The sequence below is a fragment of the Electrona antarctica genome (assembly GCF_951216825.1).
Source record: "Electrona antarctica genome assembly, chromosome: 5".
Classification (NCBI taxonomy): domain Eukaryota; kingdom Metazoa; phylum Chordata; class Actinopteri; order Myctophiformes; family Myctophidae; genus Electrona; species Electrona antarctica.
Window position 1 is genome coordinate 42,887,830 of NC_136810.1, and position 22,207 is coordinate 42,910,036.

The window sequence follows — 22,207 nt, forward strand, 5'->3', positions numbered from 1 at the left end:
CTAGCCAGGGTTACAGAACAGAGAAAGAACACTGCTACACATGCTTAGGAAATTCCCTTGTGTACTTCCCTCATCTATTCCAAATCACATTTCTGTTTTCAGACAGCAACCGTGCATGCCGGCAAGTCAAGTTTTTAAGTTTAGGATTATTTGCCGTTTGATCTGAAACTCAGTCACAGTAAGATGAACATTAAAACCGTACATTGTGTGGAAAGGTCCCGGTGTGTACTACTGTAAACATCCCGACTGGTTGAGAACTGTTACACTGCCACTCTGAGGCCAACAATCGCATCTACAGGTAAAATGTGAAGACGCAGCAGGGCTCGGCAACCTTTTTGACATGAAGTGCCCAGTTTTAATTTTCCTTAGTAAAGTGTGCCATATCAACATTTTCTTTCACATCAGGATGTAATGATCATTAGACTCAGAGCAATAATAACCCACCTATCTTCCAGTCAGAGTTCAGAGTTTGAATGAATGTAGAATTATGTGCAGGATGTAATTTGTATAAAGATGTGAGAGGACTTATTTTAACTCACTACATTTAAAATATATATATATTTGCCAGTGTGTATAACACCTCCCCTGTGCACCCATGCCTAAGGTTGCCTACCCCTGCTATAGTGCACCCAATTGCATTGTAATCCCCATAGGGGAAATTTAGATCGCCTCATATAAGAACTGCGTTCTTAAAAATAAACAAATCATCCCGGGCCGTTTCACTCATATGGATATGAAGAATCAACTGACTGAGAGAAAACGTTACTGCTGCTGAATTGGTTACATTTTCGCTAGAAACAGACTGTATGAAATATGAGTGACTGTCGTAAACGTTACAGAGCCACCCCGACAATATCACCGGGACAGTTTGTTTATTTTTGGACCACAATTCTTATACGAGACGATTTTAAGATGACCCAATGTTGTTCCCAGTAGAGAAAAAACGTCCATGAACCAGGGGATGAGCGAGTGACGTCAGGACTTTAGCACTCTATAGTGTAGAATGGATGCATACAATGGCAGTGAGATAATACAGCTGAAATAGTGTGTGTGTGTGTGTCTGTGGTATTTTAAAACATTGAGCATCAATACATGGTGTCTAACAAAAGCAACGAGGGCCTTCATTTCCATAGAACAGAGAATCTCGTCACAGACAAAAGCTGTAATCTGAGACAGCGGGAATATGTGAGAGCACATAGCACATATATAATCAGAACAGTAAAGTCAGGTACCATACCCACTGAATATAGAGAGATTATGTATGATAATAATCATATGTAAGTGATTATGTGGTAAGATTTAGCTCTCAAACCTTCCTTATTCCATATGAATATGTTTTTGTGCTTGGTGTTCTCAGCCACCATCCAGGGGTATTTAAATAGTGGCCATAGTAACAAGTTCAAATTGGAAACCTTCAAAAAGACCTACATTTCAGCAAGAGTGATTCAAGTGCATCAATAGACAGCAATGTGCACTGAGTAAGAACTCAGAGGAGAAATATGCACAGACGACAGCACACAATGTAAGGCCACTAAAGGCTGCCCAGCAAAAAATAGAAAGAAAGAAAAACAATCATAATGAAGATGAAAGTGAATATGAACATGTACAATCATGCCCAGCATAAAGGTGACGTTTAAAAAAAAATACTGATTCAGAATGTGGCATGGGACACTATACTGTTTGGCTGTCACAATGTTGCTCGATGAAAGACACAGCACATAAGACATTTAAAAAATAAAACACATTGGCAGGAATACTGATAGGAAGGAAGTTGGCTTGTAAGGTTTTGGTACTTAGAAGCCATACTGTGTACATATTATGGGTGATTGTTCCAGCGCGGACGCAATATGACCCCCCCCCCCCCAAATCCAGCACTGCATGCAAACTGCAGCAACCGGAGCCAATCACTTGGTCTAGTAGGGACGGTTGACCCTCTAATGCTGGAGACCCACCGAGGTTTAGTTATCCTCCTCGTCGTCGCTGACAAAGATCCTACCCTCCTGAGAGGTCTCCCTCTCCCTGATGAAGGTCTGCCGGATGGCCTCCAGCTCCGTCAGCTCCAGGCGCACCTTCTCCAGGTGGAAAGCCCGCCGGTTCTGGATCTGCCTCATGGGGAACGGATTCATGCCCAAAAAGGCCATGTTCATCAGCTTCCTGTGAAAGAGGTACAATTTACAATTTAGGCATTTAGCAGACGCTCTTAATCCAGAGCGACTTGCAGCAAGAAAGAACGAAAAACATGGTCATACAGATCAAATACATAAAAATAGTCATCATGAATCATACGTAAGCTTAAGGTGGAATATCTATATAATGAATCTATCTGTGTATACACTATAGAGTGCTATGTCTACATAAAGTGCTATTTAAGTTACATAAGTTGAGCCTATGCATACGCCTGTAAGAGGTCGAGGCTAGGGCAAGTACTATGGCAAGTGCTATGGGCTAAGATGGAGTCTGAAGAGGTGGGTTTTCAGACTACGGCTGCAGTCTGCAGTTCTGATTGCAATGGGAAGTTCATTCCATAGTTTTGGAGCCAGAAGGGAGAAGAGTTTGGGACGTACTGTGAGTAGATAGCAAATAAATAAAAACTAAAACCAGATGGAGTCTGTTCTTCTAAAGCAGTGGGTTTTCAACCTTTTTCATATCAAGGCTCATTATTTATTCGGCATTTGATCCACAGACGACCATTTGATGAGATTTAGCCTCTCAAGACCAAAAACTAAAGAATATTATTATTTTGTTATTGTTGACACACAATTCCATGCTGTTGGCAAACGTTGATCAAAATAACAATTCTTCTGCATTCTCTAATTGTGTGTAGACTTCTTGTAAATTAAGTAATGCAGATGATTAACAACAATGTAACTCTTGAGAGTGTAAAATAAAACCAAATGGACCTGTATGGATCCAAAAATCTATTAGGGTGACCATTGGTTACCAACTCCCCATCATTTAACTGGGAATCACCTGGAACCCCCTCAAGGACCACTGGTTGAAAACCACTGTTCTATATGGCAGTGAATGCTGGACCCCTGAAGCCAACCCTGCAGAAGTCTCTAGACGGGTGCTACACCAGAATGTTGCGTGCAGTACTTAACATCAGCAAGATGTACTGTACATGTTATCAACAAGATTCTGTATGAGGGAATACCAAGGGTGAGCCAGAAAATAGCAGCCAGGAGAATGAGACACTGCCAAAGACAGCAGCCAGCAAATTGGTGCTGTGGGAACCAACACACCACACCAGATGTATGGAGAACCTGGATGACTGGAAGCGATGATGGAGGGCTCGACTGAGGACAACCTAGAGAGAAACCCCATGGCCGCTTCCTACCTGAAAGCCCCTACATACCCCGCTAGACCCCCCCCCCCCCCCCCCCCCATCATAAGCTCCCACACCACCCCAACCCACCCTCCCAAGCTATAACCACTAACCTATTTCATACTTAATCATTCAAAAATTGTGGAATGTAACCTTAGACCTTAGACAGCAACATAACAAAAAGCACGCTGTCCTTATACTGGAAACCCAAGCTCCATCCATAGGGAACAGTGTGCTTATAAAAGAGTGTGTAATACCACACCGGGTTGGCTGGATGGTTTTACCTTGAGTCCAGGATTGTGCGTGTGAAGTATCGAAGGTACTTGAAAATGGTGGTAGAGTCTTCCAACTTCAAAAACTCCTCCTCTTTGTACTTGAACAGAGCGAGGGCGAAGCGGAATATGATCTGCGAAGAAAGTGGTATGAAGACACCCACAGCATGTCAGGAGAAAGCAACGTGGGAAATCGAATTCCACTGAAATGTAACACCATTTCAGGGGACTGATACCTACTCTCTAGAACCATTACTGTAAGCTAACGATGAAATGCACCTGGGAACCGTCCCTCACTATGCTAGCCGAAATCTTCCCCCAGTTTTCAGAAGAAACTATGTTTCTATGTCAGTGGTGCTTAACCTTTTTCATGTCAAGGACCCCCAGAATTTATCTGTATTTGGCTGCGGACCCCCATCTGAAAATATGTTGTTCCAGTGACCCCCACTACCAGAAACAAAGATTTTAGTTAAAAACCTTCGCTCTGAAAGAATATATATTCAAAGATTTGCGCCACAATTTCACGATTTTTTTAAAATAGCAGATCTACAAGCTCGTAGCGCGGCACTCGGTGCGCGGCACTCGGTGCGCGGCACTCGCGCGAGCCCATAGACTCCAATGCATTCCGTAAACTTCCGGTTGTCCCTTTTCAATAGAAGTCTATGTAGAAGAGCCTGGCCCCATGAAGTGAACGGAGTTGTCGTAACTCTGTCTTACTCTATGGCTCTGGTCCTATCTAAGGACCCACGAAGCGCTGCTTCTTCTTTGGAAAAAAGCCCCCCTCGGGGTGTCTTGCACACACACACACACACACACACACACACACACACACACACACACACACACACACACACACACACACACACACACACACACACACACACACACACACACACACACACACACACACACACACACACACACACACACACACACACACACACACACACACACACACACACACACGATAAGTAGTTACAGTTACACTGGCCTCGGGTCCTACCTTGGGCCCCTCGTACAGGAAGGCGTCCCAGACCTTGAAGAGGATGTCGCTGACCACGCTGTCCACGAACACCACCAGGAACCAGTTGAAGGTGATCAGTGAGAAGTCCACCTTGTTCTGCTCAAAGTGAGCGTGGAGCCGAGGCAGCTTCTCACTCATCAGGTCTTTGAACACGCGCTGGTCCACCTGCACACAGAGATACAGTGGAGTGTGGATGTGGGTTAGGTTCTAAATTAGTACTATGGTCAGTGGTGGAAAAAGTACTCCCAATGTTTTACTTAAGTAAACGTATAAATGCTGCAATATAAACAAATACTCTTTTACAAGTAAAAGTCCAGAATTCAAAATGTGCTTGAGTACAAAAGTATTGGCAACAAAATGTGCTTAAAGTACCAAAAGTAAAAGTACTCATTGTGCCAAATGTCCCATTTCACAAGTTTTCAAATGTATAAAAATCGTTTAAAAATAGCCGATCTACAAGTTCACAATGCGTCGCATCGTGACGCATTGTGAGCTTGTAGATCGGCTATTTTCACATTGCCAGAATGTATATAGGGCTGAAGTTGTTACTGTATGTTTTGTCAAGTAAAGTACAAATACCTCAAAACTGTACTTAAAGCTGCTATAAATAATATTTCTCAAAATTTTAATGACATTTGTTTTATTAAAAAAAAAATGTATTCAGACAGCCAGCAACGAGTAAAACGCTCCCAAAAATGTAGTCTCTCCTAGACACATCTAGAGGCCACAATCTGCATTCAAAGACTCTCCTAGAAGCTTTGTCATTGGTCGAAAACAACCTAGTCGAAATGACTAACCAATCAAAAGTAGACAGGCAAATCGACCAATGACAAAGCTTCTAGGAAAATCTTTGAATTCAGATTGCAGCCCCTAGATGTGTCACAGAGACTAAATTGTTTTGGGAGCGTTTACCCATTGCTGGCTGTCTGAATACCAAAACAATAAATAAATAAAAAAGGTAATTCAAATTTTGACATATTATTATTGCTTATATCAGCTTTAAGTACAGTACTACATAAGTAGTACTGGTACAAAGTAAGTGTACCAGTTTACACCACTGAGTACGGTTGTATGCGGTTGTATGCATGAGCTCAGCTCTCTTGCTGATAATGATGATCCCATGAAGTGATGTTAAGTTTAGACAATAGAGGGCAGCAGAGCATTGAGCCTCTCTCACCTCTCTCTCCCCCCCACCCCCCCCCCCCCCAAAAAAACAAAAGAAAGTCAAAGGACATTAGGACATGTATGTTTAACAGCCTGCTAACCAAACCGGGACACATTACATCACAGTCAACAACAGTTTTATTTTTTCCCGCAGCAGCAGCAGCAGCACAACACGTGTCACATTTCTGCTGAGCTAATGCATTCTTCCTCTAGTGAGTCATCGGCAGCAGTGTCCTGTCACAGGGACATGACATCATTAGCCCACTTAGTCCTGATAGGACGCATCTGTGTAGTTCTCACCCTTATAGCTTTTAACCACTATTTTCTACTATAGCTGTTGAAAAATAGCAGATCTACAAGCTCATAGCTCAGAGGAATATTATCAACTGCTGCCCTCCATGAGGCGGTTTAGAGTCAATAAATATAAGAAAAACGGACAGACTAAATAACTCTTTTGTACATGAGTCATCTGTCCTGCTTTTAAACCAAATTCATTAAACCAGAGGATTATGTTCTTGTTCCTGTCTGTTTCTGTGATTTTTGTCCTGTAAGGTCTATCATTTTGTAATGTATTGTGTCTATGTCTTGTCTGTATCTTGAACGGTGACGTCATGGACGCAAAACAAATTTCAGTGCAAGCTGACATTAAAGTTGTATCGTATCGTATCGTATCATAGTGCGGCACAGAGTGCCACGCTATGAGCTTGTAGAGCTGCTATTTTTGAAAAATCTTGAAAATGTGGCGCAAATCTTTGAATATATATTCTTTCACAGCAAACGTTTTTAACTCATATCTTTGCTTCTGGGAGGTCCCTGGAACAAAATATTTTGAGATGGGGGGGTCGGCGGCCAAATATATATCATTCTGGGGGTCCTTGACATGAAATAGTTTGAGAACCACGGAGTATAGAATCATAAGAAAACTGTCACGATTTAGAAGACATTTGTAGAATCTGGTCTCAGGTCTCAATGGATTAACAGATGTACTCTGGGGCAGCAGCGTGCCTCAGTATTTCTCCATACAAGAATAAAACGTCTCTAGTGTGCACATGGTTTACCTGAGAGCCCAGCAGTGTCTTAGTGTAATAGTCCCTTGGCATGAAGACCTCCACGATGGCTATGAGGCACCAGAAAGCATCCTCTTGGTCCAGGTAGAGCAGAGCGATGGCTGCCAGCCTGACAGAACGGACACAAATAAACCTCACTGAAACATACTGTATATTGTAGGTAATCAAAAAAATCTGAGAGATCAGTTTTACGACAGCGATGTAGTAAAGGGGGGGGGGGGGGGGGGGGGGCTGGTAATGAAAGGCGTCTCCCTCCCGCACTCTAGTGCCTTTATTCGAAAAGATTCCCCGGCACCCAAATTGTTAAAATGTACGGCACAATGCACCATCAACCACATCCACAGTACCTGTTGAGTCCTTGGCAGTAGCCGATGTCGGGATTCTTCCAGGAGAACGCCACCAGCACGTTCCTGAGTTTCTGGATGCCGTCTGCGCTGGGCGAGGCGTAGTGCTTGTTGTTGGGCAACGTGCGCAGAAGGTCCAGCTCGATCTGCTTGGAGGCCGGGTTGGCCTTGTCCCGAGCCATGGCCAGCAGTGTCTCGTAGTAGTCCACAGGCTTCTGCTCGCGGAACTTCCGCACGTGGAAGTTGACGCACCAGTGCCACACCTTGGAGTGGTCGCACGGTTATTAGAGTTAACTAAAACACAAATTAAAAATAAAGAAAACTAAAATAAAGAAAAAACTAGAAGAGTAAAAGAAAGAAGAAACGAACTGAAACTGTATTTTGTGTTTACAAAACTAACTAAAACTACGGTAACTGAAATGCCCTTAGTTTTCGTTTTTGTCAATATATTTATAAGCTTATAATAACTGAATTAGAAAAAAATAAGTAAAAAATTAACTAAAAACACAACTATAATGAAAATAATTATATCAATTCTAACCTTGGATCGGTGCACGTGAGGCACGCCGCTGCGCATCAGGGCCTTGAGCTCCGGGGAGCGCACCAGGTCCCGGTTCATGGTGCTGGCCAGGTAGTTCTCCCACTTCACGCCCACAGACACCTCCTGGTCCGTCAGCGACAGGGACTTGAGCTCCAGGGCTCTCACCCTGGCCACGAGCTTCTCCTCGTCCTCCTCCTCCTCATCCACCGTCTTGAAGCCGCAGATGTCGTACTCGCTGACGCGTGCAGAGAGGGGGAGAGAAAGAAAGATGGTCAGAGATCGCTGAGAATAATTGACACTGAATCAAATGACGGTGTGTGCTTCGCCCTGTCACCTTTTTCTTGAAATTTGTATCAAAACCAGGGTGGACAGCTACTTCACCTCTGCACCACCAGACTGCAAATTATTATCATTCCACTAATTTTCCAGAGGACAAAATATGCTGCATTAAAGCTGCACTATGAATTCTACCAAAAACTGTATTTACAGAAGTGCAGGGCTCGAGACTATTAACCCATTTAGACCTGAGGACACGTCTCTGTCGCCATATAGCTTTTAACCACTTTAACCATTATTTTAAATTATTAAACCATTATTTTTAGCTGTTGAAAAATTGTGAAAATGTGGTGCAAATCTTTGAATATATATTATTTCACAGCCAGAGACGAAGAGTTCTTATAATTGTCACGGGGGCCCGTCCCGTGACAATTATATTACTATGTAATCATTTCTTGTTTTATGTCCAATATATTTGTATGTAGTTCATAAAGTTAACATAACTATAACTAAATGCATTTGAAATTAAATAAAAAGGTAACTTTTAAGGATTCCAATTCAAAAATAGGAGTGAGTGTGGAAATATTGTGGCCCTCTGGAGTGAGTGTGGAAATATTGTGGCCCTCTGGAGTGAGTGTGGAATTATTGTGGCCCTCTGGAGTGAGTGTGGAATTATTGTGGCCCTCTGGAGTGAGTGTGGAATTATTGTGGCCCTCTGGAGTGAGTGTGGAATTATTGTGGCCCTCTCCATCATCAAAAAAATGTCCCACCCCTGATATAGTCCATACCTGACGGTGTGTGGTTTAAAGATGGGGTGGCCCTCTTGCTGGTCGGTGAGGTCCAGCTGCAGGGCGTCCTCCAGCAGTCTGGAGATGACCTCCCGGGCGGGGCTCTGCTCCGACGACGAGCACACCGGAGTCTTCACCTCCTGCAGCAGCACCAGGTACTTGCTCTCGATCTGACACAGCTTAGCCTCCAGGGCCGTACACTGGAGAAAAGACATGATGATGGAAGACAAGAACGTGAAACTAACAGTTTATAATTTAAGCATTTAGCAGTAAGCAGGAACAATATAAGGTAATACATCAAATACATATAAATAGTCATCAATAATCATAAGCAAGCTAAGGACCTAATATCTGTCTAACAATAGATGATCTGTGCAGTGAAGGAGTATACAATATAGAGTGCTATGTATGTATACATAAAATGCTAATTTATATATCTAATAAAAATGCTAAATTATGAATCTAAATTACATAAATTTAGCCTTTGCATACACCGGTAAGGTCATCGAGGCTAGTGCAAGTGATACGGCAAGTGCTACGGGCCAAGATGGAGGGTGAAGAGGTGTGTTTTCAGATTACGGCGGAAGATTGGGAGTGAGTCTGCAGTAACTTCTGATTGCAATGGGAAGTTCATTAAAATCATCTATTATACAACTCGCTTTTCCCAGCCGAGTTGATTTTAGAGGGCACCAGCTTAGTTTAACAATGTACTTCCCCATAATGCTACACTGTTGCTATTCGTTAAATGACTCCATTGCAATGCAACCTGAAGGAGAGTGGATTCTACCTTGGCTTCCAGAGCTTTCTCTCTGCTCTCCGAGTTCCTCCGTAACACCGTCAGCTCCAGGATCTCTTTGTTCAGAAACTTGTTCTGGGATTTATAGCCCTGAAGGCTGTCCTGAAATGGAGGAGACAAAACCGTGGTGAAAATAAAGAGGACATTGACAAGACTTCAACAGGATATAGCCTATGGTTGGCTAATTGAAATTCACCAACTACAGCTTCTATCTTCATTTTCACATCATTGCTGTCTGGAGGAAACCACCCAACTCCATTTTTGAGGTTTTTGATTTATTCTTTTCATAAATCAGTGCAATTGAACACCCTTTACGTCTGTGTGTTGGTTAAAAAAATATTGAACCAATGGAAAGTATTAAAAAGCGCTTCGGACAAAACCTATTAACTCCTTTGGAACCTCAAACTGTCTGCTAAAACAGCTAACTCCACCACCTCTCACCCTCTCATGCAAGTAATTGACAATATATAAAGTCACAACACCAACTTTTTCATTTTCTTAAAAATGAACATTTTGGAGTTAGGTGGTTCCTTCCTGACAGCAGAGCTATCCAGATGTCTTCAGCTATGTACTGCACCTGCTGTTATCCTACTATAAATACGCCACGTCTCTGCGTGCGTGCGTGTGTACGGTTGTAATGCACGTAACTCGAGAACCGTTTGATCCACCGACTTCACATTCGACACACGCGTTCCACACCCCCACAGGGTGGTGCAGTGCCAGGTATCGAGTCTGTCGGACCCACGGTTCTCCAGAACCACCACAAAAGGCTCTGGTCAGGCCAGTGGGCCTAATGAGGTCAACTCCTTTCACCTGGGCCAGGCTCTGCCAGTGGGCCTAATGAGGCCAACTCCTTTCACCTGTGCAATTTCCAGCCTCTGCCTCAGCCAATTGAGGCTCAACCATGCCAGTGGGCCGAATTGATTGCCAAGTACACTTTTCAGTTTGCAGTCTTCACACACAGATCTCCATGTGGGACACCGGCTGACAGTTAAAACGGGTGCTATGACAACGTATCATTAGGTTCCCAAGTTGCATCGTTCCCAAGTAGGCCGGTGGCCGACTGTAACGGGCACGTACAGGTCTAGTAGTTTCATAATGTATGAATGAATGCAGTAATAGACTTTGTCTACCAATACCTTGAATTCCTGTAGCTCCTTGCCGAGCGTTGGCGAGCTGCATTCGTTGGGCTGGCCGCTGGTCTCCAAGCCCTCCTGGGACAGTTTGATGATGGCGTCGTCCTTGGCTTGGATGGTCTCCATTAGCATGCCCAGCTGCTCATTCATCTCCCCCACCTTGACCTTCAGGCCTTTCAGCTCCTGCTGCAGGCTGTCCTTCTCCAGGGCGAGGCGCTCCATGTGTCCACACAGGGCCCGAATCTGTCCGTCTCGTTCCCGGAGCGCGGCCTCCGGCTGGAGGACTTCCTCCTGGATCGAGGCCGGGGGGGCCGAGGTCTGGCCTACCGGAGCTGGGCTGGTGGAGTCCTGGGCCAGTGGAGCCCAGGAAGCTGCTCGACTCAGAGGTTGTCTCTCAGTCTGGGAAGTCCTGAGGGTCTGCTGCAGAAGTCTGACCAGCTCCTGGTAAGTAGAGGAGAGAGAAAAAACACCTTTGGTCAAGAGTAAGACAATAACAGGGTCAAGACAGGTTCATGCTTCGCTTTTAAGCCATTAGTTGGGAGAAGAATGACAAAATTCTACGGCGCTTGGGGAGCAATTCGGTGTTATTAAAGACCCCATTTACACTGGCAGCCAAATCCAGCCTGAATCAGATCTGTGCCACATCCAGCTGGGAATCCGATTTATTTTAAATGTCTTGCTCAGGGAAACACATCGACACATTGCTAACTTGGCCTGGATTCGTACATACTGTAGGAAAACCTTTTTTTTTTTTCTCTCAATTTGGTTTCACCACTTCCAATTGCGTTCTCTCTCCTGATTGGATATAATTGGTATCATGACGCTAAAAAGTATTTTCTGTTTTTTAGGTGGAGAGATTTGGTTTGTTCGGTAACAGAGATCCTGTTACAGAACAAACACTAGCAATGATTGTTATCGGAATATAGAGCTATTTAACACTTAAATATCACTTACCCCACCTATATTCCAATGCTACTTTTAAAAGGCCAAATGTTATTATCTCAACTAGAAAAACTAATTATAATGTAATAAGAGAACTGTTTAAATCATTGACACATGTGACATATTGGTGAGAAGAGGTTCGCACAGCTCCAAGCTTTTTATTTGAGGAAGAGTAAACAACGTTTCGACCCCTTTGGGTCCAGAAGACCCTGCTGGATCACATTTAACATAAACAAAGACCTTTTTTGGTATAGAATAAAGCTTGGCGTTACGGCTGAAAATCTAGCTTTTATCGAATTGTAGAGGGCCATACTGACTGACATATTCAGTGCTGCGTGTGTTCACTGCATAACTAAATCCAACCACAACTAAATAATAAACGATCAAATATTAAGTTTATGTCCATGTTATCTGCCCGACTAATTGTGTTGGGTTTAAGGTCCATTTTGACTTGATGGCGATATTTCCAGATGCCTTGCAGAGTGAGAAGAAAGACATTGAAAGACACTGACCACAGCTTGACCACAGCTACTCAAACGGAGCATTTATAAAGTTGTACTATTTCTGGCCAGCTTTCTATGATAGCAGGTTTTGTGCATGTATTGTATGTGCCCCGAACAGAAACGGAGAGTAAACTGTAAGCTGTAATTGACACAGCTGCTATTGTCGTTTCGTTGTTTCCGTCCTCAGCATGACTACGATCATGACTACTCACTTGCTGTCTTCCTGGTCATTAGTGAGGAGTCAGAATTACAGCAAATATGCTCAGTCGGGATTTGGAAGACCTCCATCTCTGTTCTGTATTGACTCAATCTGGGAACCCATCGGCAAAAAAGAAGAAAAAAAATGTTTTCCCTTTGAATCTGCAGAGCTCTGAATCTGTCTTGAGAGCATTGACTAAATGGGGAGCTAAACATACGGTAAATCTAGATTTACGCTTCAGCCGACTGATGCGTCAACACTACTAGTACTACACAAGATTTTAGGAAAAGTCACACACAGTTTCCAGTGTGTGAGAGAGAGAGAGAGAGAGAGAGACATGCACATGCACCTTCTGGCTGAGCAGATCCTCTCTGAGTTTGGCCTGCTCCTGGTGCATGCGGTTCAGTTCTTCCTGTTGACCCTGAAGCCGGAGCTGCATCTCTACGGGTCTGCTGCCGTTAAACTCCACCGGCGAGCTCTCGGCACTGCGCGTCTCGACGGCGCCACGGGACGACTTCCCGGAGCCCATCATGTCTCGCAGCAAGGGCCTCCTGTGTCGCGATGAATTGCGTCCGAAGTCAAAGGTGAACGCTGACCCGATCGAGTCTGAAAACACAAGAAGAATAGAACTTGCCATACAAGCTGTTCTTTGGCTTCCTGTAGCCAAACCCTTTCCTGAATCAATCACTTTACCATGGCTATGTTTTTTACGCTTTGTTTAAAATGGTATGAGTGTGGATATGTGGATATTTTAATATACACAGGCCATCACACTTCATACGGCAAGTGTGACAATTGACAAATGTAGCGCCATGTGATGACAGACACCCTCTTACCAATGTGGTCATTGTGAAATACTGTAGATGTAGTACATACTGTACATACGCATTTATTGTGCAATAGCTGTACATTCATCCACTTCCACAATCCTGGAGTTTGTGTGTGTGTCATAATTCTCCCAAGTAGGCGAGTCATACATTACATAAAAATAAAAACTGTATTCTGATAACGGGTACTTTAAGTTGTGGTTACTGACAATGTCTAGTACTCTCTCTCTCTGACACAACCATTTCACTTACAGTACACCCAACCTCATTTTGAAATGCTACATACAGGTTGCAGTTCTTATTGTTTACTGTACATACGGTATACTTTTGTATTGTTTGTTTTATTACTGTATCTAGCTGCCACTGCTGCATGTATTGTACACGTATCGAGAGTCAATGACCACCAGAGTAAAATTCATGTACCGTATATATTCTTTCATATTAAACCTATCTTTGCTATGAGAGTCATGCTAAGCGGGGTAAAGGTCGTGTTCATGTCTGACAAGTGTGGGTGGGCAGTGTTGATTTTGTCAATTAAAGCATGACGAAAAATGTTCGACTACATTGTTTCACTGATAAACTAAATGGAAACTAAATGAAAACTAAGCTATGATGACTAAAATGAAGACTAAATAAATTGACAATTTCGTCAACAAAAAAAAACTAGACTAAAATGTTAGGAAGGGACTAGTGGACAAGAGATCAAGACAGTTTACCTGTAAGTAAAAGACACAAGTAATTTTACACTAGGTTGCATGCTGAAAATTTAAAAAAGATCTAAAGGCTCACAACATCTGCTATTTTCAGCAAGTGTAAAATCAGTCATTACGACGGCATCAAGGCCCGCCAAAACAAATTTTGTTAACTAAATCAACTGTAGATTTAGTCGACTAAAACTAGACTAACGCTAAAACATTCCAGGTGACTAAAATGTGACTAAAACTAAATGAACTATTCAGAAGAATATGACTAAAACTAAAATCTGCTGTCCAAATCAACACTGCGGGTGGTGTGGAAGGGAGTGGACCTACGCCTGTGGGTGGTGTCTGGGTGAGGTGGTTTCTGTTCAGGGGTGTCCTTGGGCCCTGGAGGGTCCACCAGCTCCCACTCTTCTGAGGCGCTGTGGGTGTAAAATACGCTGCGCCTGTTCTCGCCTCCGCGGCCCGGCCGCAGATGAGACATGGAGTTCCTGACAGCGGCGAAGACATAAGAATTAAGTCAGAAACGGAGCTGGACTTAAAAAAAACACGGAAAGCAACAGGAATGTGGTAGTTATGGTAGGTACTAGGTACTGTCAGAGTCAAAGACACAAACTGCTTCACTAGAGGAATGTGAGGTCCAAATGGCAGGAATAGGCAGATAAGCTGATAACTTTGTAATTTAGCAGTGGAGATGTCCTTAAACCATTCAGGACGGGAACCCCTTGGTGTTTTAAGCATTATGTTATACTTAAGCTATTGGTCAGCACCTCCCCACCACTGGTGTGCGCTCCTACCTTTTTGTTTGATACTTTAGCTATTGAAAAATAGTAATCTACAAGCTCACAGGAGCTTGTAGATCTGCTATTTTTGGAAAAATCTTGAAAATGTGGCGCAAATCTTTCAATATACTATAGTATGTTCTTTGTTTCAGAGCGAACGTTTTTAACTCAAATCTTTGCTTCTGGGGCAGGTCCCTGGAACAAAATATTTTCAGATGGGGGGTTGGCGGCCGACATATGATTTTTGGGGTCCAGGACATGAAATAGTTTGAGAACCACTGATATAGAAACATAGGTTTTTCAGAAAACTGTCATGATTTAGAAGACATTTGTAAAATCTGGTTTCAGGTCTAAATGGGTAGACAGCAATGCACACTGTCTGAGTTCTCCACAAGAACTCACATGAAACACGCCTGTCACATTGCCATGCAGCAGATAACTATGAATCCGTACAGATCTGCGTTCGTCTAGAATCAGAGTTTGTTGGAGTGTGACTTATGAAACTATTATGAGATGTTAATCAAATCAATATAATTGTGCTACTGTTCTGAATCGCTGTACTGAACAGATGGTTATTAGTCAATATGAGGATGAAATGAATGCTCCACCACGCAAATCAATGCATTGTGCCAATTAACGTCACAAAACAGGTTTTTGGATTATCAATTTCTAATCAACAGTGCAGTGGCGCAATATATCTCTCGGGATGACAAGGTAACTGAGTAACTACACAAGCCAATCATTACACTTCAACAGCTCTAGCGGTTGCTGATAGATTCTTAGGCCCAAACCACACCAATGATTATCCATGAATTTATATTCTTATAATGTATTTAATATGCAATGTATAAAAAATAAAATGTCTGATTTTGACACGATCTGTGATGTTTGTACTGATTATACTGTGAACTGCTATTTAAATTCTAACGGTGATGCTGTGAAATTGATAATTGATGATTGTTAAGTAACCTACACAGGTGGGGATGATTAATGTTGGCTTTAAAAGAGGGACCCACCCAGTAACACTTTTTAGTCTGCTCTGAGTCTGAAGAAGGCTCTGCCGAAATGTGTCAGCGTGCATCTGAGCCAGTCTTGCATCTTTTATGTTGGAGTGCCGTTTTTTCCATTTAGTTGGTTTATGAGGTAAGATTCTCCATTCAACTCTTTGCAAACCCCAAACGGTTGTGAGTAGTTGCATGTAGTTGCATGTAACCATTATCCCCAGTTGTGGGGCGATGGCAGTTGCAAGGAAGGAGTTACAAAACAGTTTTGTTGCAAAGAGTTGCGACCAGTTGCATTGATGTGGTTTGGGCCTTTAGAAACAGCCCCCTTGTGTTGTTTGACAATGCAGATTGTTTCATCATTATTGAACTGCAGAACAATCAAGTGGAGAGATGTCTGTCCAGTTATTTAGAGAACCTTTCTTTTCATTGCAGGCATAGTGGTTACAAATCTGCAATAGAGGGTATGTGCATGCATGAAGTGAATGGCAAATCGAGTGGCAAAGTGAGTTTAACGTAGTTTAATGTCGTTTAATGCAATCATATTGGACTTTTCTGTTTGGATGTATGGGCTGTCAAGGCCAGAAAGTAGTTTTTTGGCACTCAGTACCCGCATAACTTCCTGGTTTGATGATAATGTGATTAATGTCACGCGCATACCCTCTATACCTTTTGCCTTTTGTCTTATATCGGATACAGCAGATGTGTTAACACTCAACAGTCTTCATAATTTAGCAACATACTGGCCTATAGAGCGTTGCAGTCCCGCCCCCTTTCATGACGACGACAGGCCCGGAAGAGAATACCCCATTCATTTTTCCCATAGACGTTTCAAAAAGTATTTATTTAAAGACATTTAACCCTCGGACAAAGCCAACTCTTGTTGTGACAAATCATGACAATAAACACAATGTTTTGGGCCGATCAAATAATTAGAAGAAAAGGAAAAGTGTTGTACCCTGCCCTTTTTTATTTGATCGGCCCAAAACGTTTATTGTCATGATTTACTCTGTCACAACAAGAGTTGGCTCTGTACGAGGCTTAAAAGGTCTTTAAATAAATACTTACATAATGAATGGGGAATTCTCTTCCAGGCCTGTTGTCAGGGGCGGGACTGCGACGCTCTATATATGCCCATTATACTGATAACATCAGGGATCTCCTATGGGCATAAAAGGGACAAGGACAGACAGATATAGAGAGCTCCATATACTGTATGGGCACAAAAGGGACTAAAACAGACCAAAACCTGGTTAAAACGGGTGCCATTTAGTATGGCATACTAGGTTGGGGTATGCATTCCCGGTTTCCAATGTTCCCAAATTGCATCGATCGCTCACAAGTAGGCCTGTGCCCAACGGGCACAGTAGTCTAGTAGGTGCGCATACAATATCCCGATAATAGAAAAAAAAAAGTGGGAGCACTCAACAGACCAGCACAGATTGTAGTTAAACATACTCTTTGTTGTTTTATTAAATTCTCTGTTCTGTTGTTCGTAGCTGAGACTTTAGCAAACATTGATAACATGAAACCTGAAAGTATATCCCCTCTTTAATAACTGTGGCGCTACTCTATAAAGATCTCCACCTACTATATCATTACTCTCAGGGGTGCCCACCATTTTTTGACTTGAGAGCTACAGTACCTTCCAAATGACCAGCTCAAAAAGATCTACTGACCAACATAAGTATTTGCTGGAAATGGTTACATAAGACACACTTGGAACAGGATAGAAAACAATGTATTGCATTGTGGGTTTGAGCTGACAGGCCCTTTGTATGTCAATCAATCAAGTCACCTTAATTCAAGTGACAGATTATATATATTTTAGGGCCATATGTCATGTGTTCTACCTGCACAGCCTTTGTGATCTACTGGTAGATCACAATCTACCTTTTGGGCACCCCAGTCAGGCAACTGGAGCAGCGTCATAGTTAGATTCTTGGGCTTACCGGAGTTCGGAGCCCCAGTTCTTCAGGGAGAAGTTGAGAGGATTGTTGGTCAAGCCGGAGGAGGGCCCTCTGGTCGACTGTATGCCCACCATTCCACAGCCGTCCGATTCCATCTCCATGGCAAAGTCACTGCGGACCTTCTCCATGTTCTCGCATGGCTTCTCGAAGAGAAATGCATCTACAAATTCAACATGAAGAGGCACGGTCAAAGATTGGGGGGGTGGGCAGGTGGGTACTGTTCTCTACCAGAGTTGCCTGGAATTTACATTATGAGGAAACATTGTTTGGTACATTGAGGCACGCAAACATGACTCAATACTAAAACTAGGAAATAGAAATCCAGTTGTCTCATGTGTAATGTATGGAGTATCACTTGATGTCTATCAGTCAATCAGTAAGCAACCCATTACCCACTGGTAAACTGGTTTATCTGTCTGTTCCTGAGCAGCTCTCCATCCGGCACAGACAACACAGGCTATTATTGAGGTCAGTGGACTAATTTTCCATCTTCTGGATAGTACAAAAGTGAGTCAGGGAACATGTGCCGACAACGTTGGGTCAGTGCCAGCCAGGCAGCTCTTGACCACATCCAGCATGATGGTGTCATCATCACACAAGATGCCATTGACTCACTTTTCATTTTTACACTGCAATTCAAAGACAGGGTTGGTTTTGACTGTACAACGTTACGGTTCAAGGCAAAAATGTGAAGGGCCCTGTTATAGAGCTACAGAAAGATACAATAGAGGGTATGCACATGCATAAAGTGAATGGCAAATTGAGTGGCAAAGAGACAGGCAAAACGTTGTTTAATGCAATCAGATAGGACTTTTCTGTTTGGATGCATGGGCTGTCAAGGCCAGAAAGTACACCCCCCTCTCCCTTGGAGACCTGCTAATATGATTACTGAAGATTCAACACAGCGTAAACTCCAATTAAAGGAGCTATAACTCCACATCAAAAAGCTGAAACTAATTTTCCAGCCCTTCTCTCGCCTCCCAAATTCCCAATGCATTTCATCAGAGCTTTCTGGCAAGGGTCAAAGGGCTGTCATATCCGCAATCGTATCTGACAAGTCTAAAAAGTAGCTGAGTGAAAAAAACAAGTATTTCGCAATGGCCCTGTCTGTGGGAAACAAAAAAGAAGGCAAAACACATCACCATTGGTCCCATATTTGCCCAAACCTAATTAAGATGGAATATTGCTAATATAATTGCTCCAATGTTTAAACTCAATATTGCAGCAGCAAAATAGTCCTTTTATCGGCAAGGAACTTTGCTGTGTATTTTTTGTGTAAATACAGATCCTTGGTCAAACATGGGTATTTGTTTACCTACAGCAGCTGTGTGAATGTGAATGAGTCCAGCTGATCCCACATCATGAGAACACATGCCATGCATGTGTGTGCTTGTACTTGTGGAAAATCTTGAAGCAAAGTCCTACAAAGTGGAGGCATTTCATTGGTCATCATTTTAAACGGGGGTTATTTTATGGTACAGGCTTTGTGCAAAGGGGTTTGTTAAGTTCACACTAGGGTTAAAGGGGACTTTGTCAGTATTTATGTAAATCCTATTATTCTATTGCAAGGAGGACGTGTGAAAATCAGACACAAACACTCCCCAGTGTGTTCTGTGTGTCGACAGCTCACTCTCTCTGTGCTGTAAACTCTGTCTCTGCCAGCCTACGTTAAGTGACTGCCGGCCAGTCACTTTTGTGGATCTTCATTGGCCTCACAATTCAATTAGATTTTATTACGATTCACCGATTTGATTCTACGATGCCTCTCAATTTTCTATATTTTTCTTACTAACTTACTTAACTAACTTATTAGTTATTACTGCACTTTTTTACTAGATCATCCCATCCCTCAAAACCTCAGTAATGTAACCAACTGGATTGTGATGCTTTGTTGGCCAGAGGATCTGGGCTTTCCATAGTAGACCTCCAAGTTCACAACGCATCACATTACAACATTAGTGAGCGTGTAGATCGTCACAGATGATTTGGTGGAGAAATGTGTCCAGATTTTCAAAGTACTTGTTGATCTCAGGCAGCCTCTCTACGTCATATTGAAGGAGCATCAGTATAGCGTTAGCATGTACAGTACCTTGACGTAGCGTCACAGTTCAATGTGACAAATTCTCATGTCAGTACATTATTTTCAGTCATCAGTATTGGGGCTTTGAGAGCCAAATGGAAGCGAATATAGTTTGTACAGAGTTGGTGATGGGCAGTGGTGAGAGTCAAATTAACCTTAGGGGTTCCGGCAGGGGGGTCCACACTTTTTGCACTTGAGAGCTACTTTCAAAACCAGCTATACAAGATCTACCTACCCAAATAAGTATTATCCCTTGCTGAGAATAGCTGTGCTGGCGTTGCATATAAGACAACCCTTGTAATGCTACTGACATTTGCGCGCAACACTATTGGAAACAAAGTATTGCATTGTGGGTTTGAGCTGACAGGCCCTTTTATGTCAATCAAGTCACCTTGATTCAAGGGGCAGATTCAAAAAAAGTTTTTTTTATTTAAATGATCTATACTTTTAGGGGAATGTCATGTGGTCTACCTGTACAGCCTTTGTGATCTACTGGTAGATCATGATCTACCTTTTGGGCACCCATGGGTTGGAGAATTACGCATTAGGAATCTATGGATAGTGCTCCCTGTATGTGAGTGTATGTGATTGTGCTCATGCGTGTCCTTTGCTCTACCGTTGTCCTTTGCCACCAGGCCAGTGGGGGAGTATGTAGTTGTAGGAGAGCTCCAACTGTCCCTCTGCCCAGCTCCCCGTGTGTTGCTGTAGTCCCAACGCTTCTGCTGTAGCTGCTGGAGCCAATAATGCATCTCCCGTCTGTTGGCAGCCTTCACGCACACACGCACACGCACGCACACACACACACACACACACACACACAGTTATTCAATGGAGGCAGGCATCATAAAAGGTTTTATATTCTCATACTGCTTCTTCATATAAAAGGCTAATCATCCCAACATACTAATGACCGAGATATTTTGGCTATCATCAAAGACACCTATAAGATTGACATTACTGTATAGTAACCGTTTCATCAGGAATGATATTACCCACGATGGTCGAAACGTCGCCTAAATAAACGTTTTTTACTGGGAGCTACAGAACAGTGTGCAGACTTCACTTCTTCTCCATTGTACATATTTTTGTTCAGCATTTTTATTGAGATGTGCGTGCGTCCCTCTTGGACTCTATTTATATTGTTTAATGACAGGCCATAACATAACTGACAACATGTCACAATGACTGAGAGTGTGTTTCAATCCGAGTGCCACGGGCTTCCTGGTCAGGTCCTTCTCAGATATGTCATGTGAATCAAAACAGATGATACTTTCATTCTCGGTTCCAGCCCTGGGCCAACAACGCCAAATAGGGCTGTCGAAAACATTCATAGTATACCATCTGTTCACTGACGGAGAGTTTCGAAAACAATAGCCTACTTTTAGAAACAAGTCTGGGTTAAGTGAAACTAGAGGTGGGTTTTTTTAGAAACCAGAAATCCTGGTGGTGATGACACCTGCCTTAACTGGGCAGTTATGGCACTGAGGAGTGATATGAGGACATAACTGTAAGTCAAGACATCCCCAGGAAATTCACTGAACCCGACTGAATAACCACAGACCTAGACTGTCATTCAATGTAGACTCTCAATTGTCACTAGTCTAGTAAGTAATAATAAGAATGATCAGCAATATAATGCTGTAGTAGTTGGTCTGTTTTAGAAGCCTACACATTTTATCTGGTGTCACTCATACACTGTATGTATATGATAACAGAGAAAATGTGTATATCAGACCAGTTCATGTGAAAGTTAACTGATGCATAACTGTCAAACAATGTATATATCAGTCAACATTAACTGATACATTGTGTAAATATCTGTTATTGCACTTATTGCCTATGTTATATGCCTGTTATTAAAAGTAAAAGAAAGCAGTTCATCAACAAAACAAGCTTCCAGCAGCTCGTGACAAAGCAGGACTTTAACAAATGGGTGTGTCTGACTGCCACTCTAACAAAGAGCATTGCTAAGTGACAAGTGACATCCCAACCAAATAAAGGGCCATATTTGCAGAGCAGTGATATAGCCAATGGATATCCTAACTGAAAGGATGTTTAGATTTTTAGTACCTTCAGGAGAAATTCCTTCCCCGAGGTGCGGATCTCAAACAGTCCCTCGTCTCCGTCCACGCCGTAGCTGAAGCACGCGTCTCCTATCTCGATGTGTCCCAGCGGCAGGGCGTCCTGGGGCGTCTTGAAGTAATACAAGTAACATTTCCTCGGATCATAAACAAACCACCTCGGCTTGTAGCCCTTCAGGGGCCCCTTGCTCGCCTGTTTGTTCAAGAAGCCGCATAGTTTCGGGGGCTGCTGCTGGTCCTTATTGTTATTATTTGCACCCTGCTCCACTAGTTCGGGCACAACAACAACATGATCCCCGGACTTGGAGGAGGCCTCGGTCCGCTGTGAAGCTGCTGCTGTGGTGGTGGTGGTGCGATTCGCAGCTTCGCAGCCATCCTCCTCTCCATGCAT

At 43.0% G+C, this 22,207-nt stretch overlaps 1 protein-coding gene across 1 annotated transcript; it reads right to left on the bottom strand.

Annotated features, from left to right (window-relative positions):
• On the bottom strand, positions 1-22,207 carry tbc1d2b (TBC1 domain family, member 2B; the record flags this gene model as incomplete). The annotated part of the gene is made up of 14 exons (XM_079500832.1): positions 1-2,154; positions 3,610-3,731; positions 4,601-4,786; positions 6,844-6,961; positions 7,200-7,459; positions 7,738-7,972; positions 8,802-9,001; positions 9,589-9,699; positions 10,737-11,174; positions 12,727-12,983; positions 14,236-14,393; positions 17,638-17,815; positions 20,352-20,502; positions 21,806-22,207. The coding sequence occupies 14 exons, from the start codon at positions 22,205-22,207 to the stop codon at positions 1,959-1,961; spliced, it is 3,012 nt and encodes a 1,003-aa protein (XP_079356958.1). The 3' UTR covers positions 1-1,958.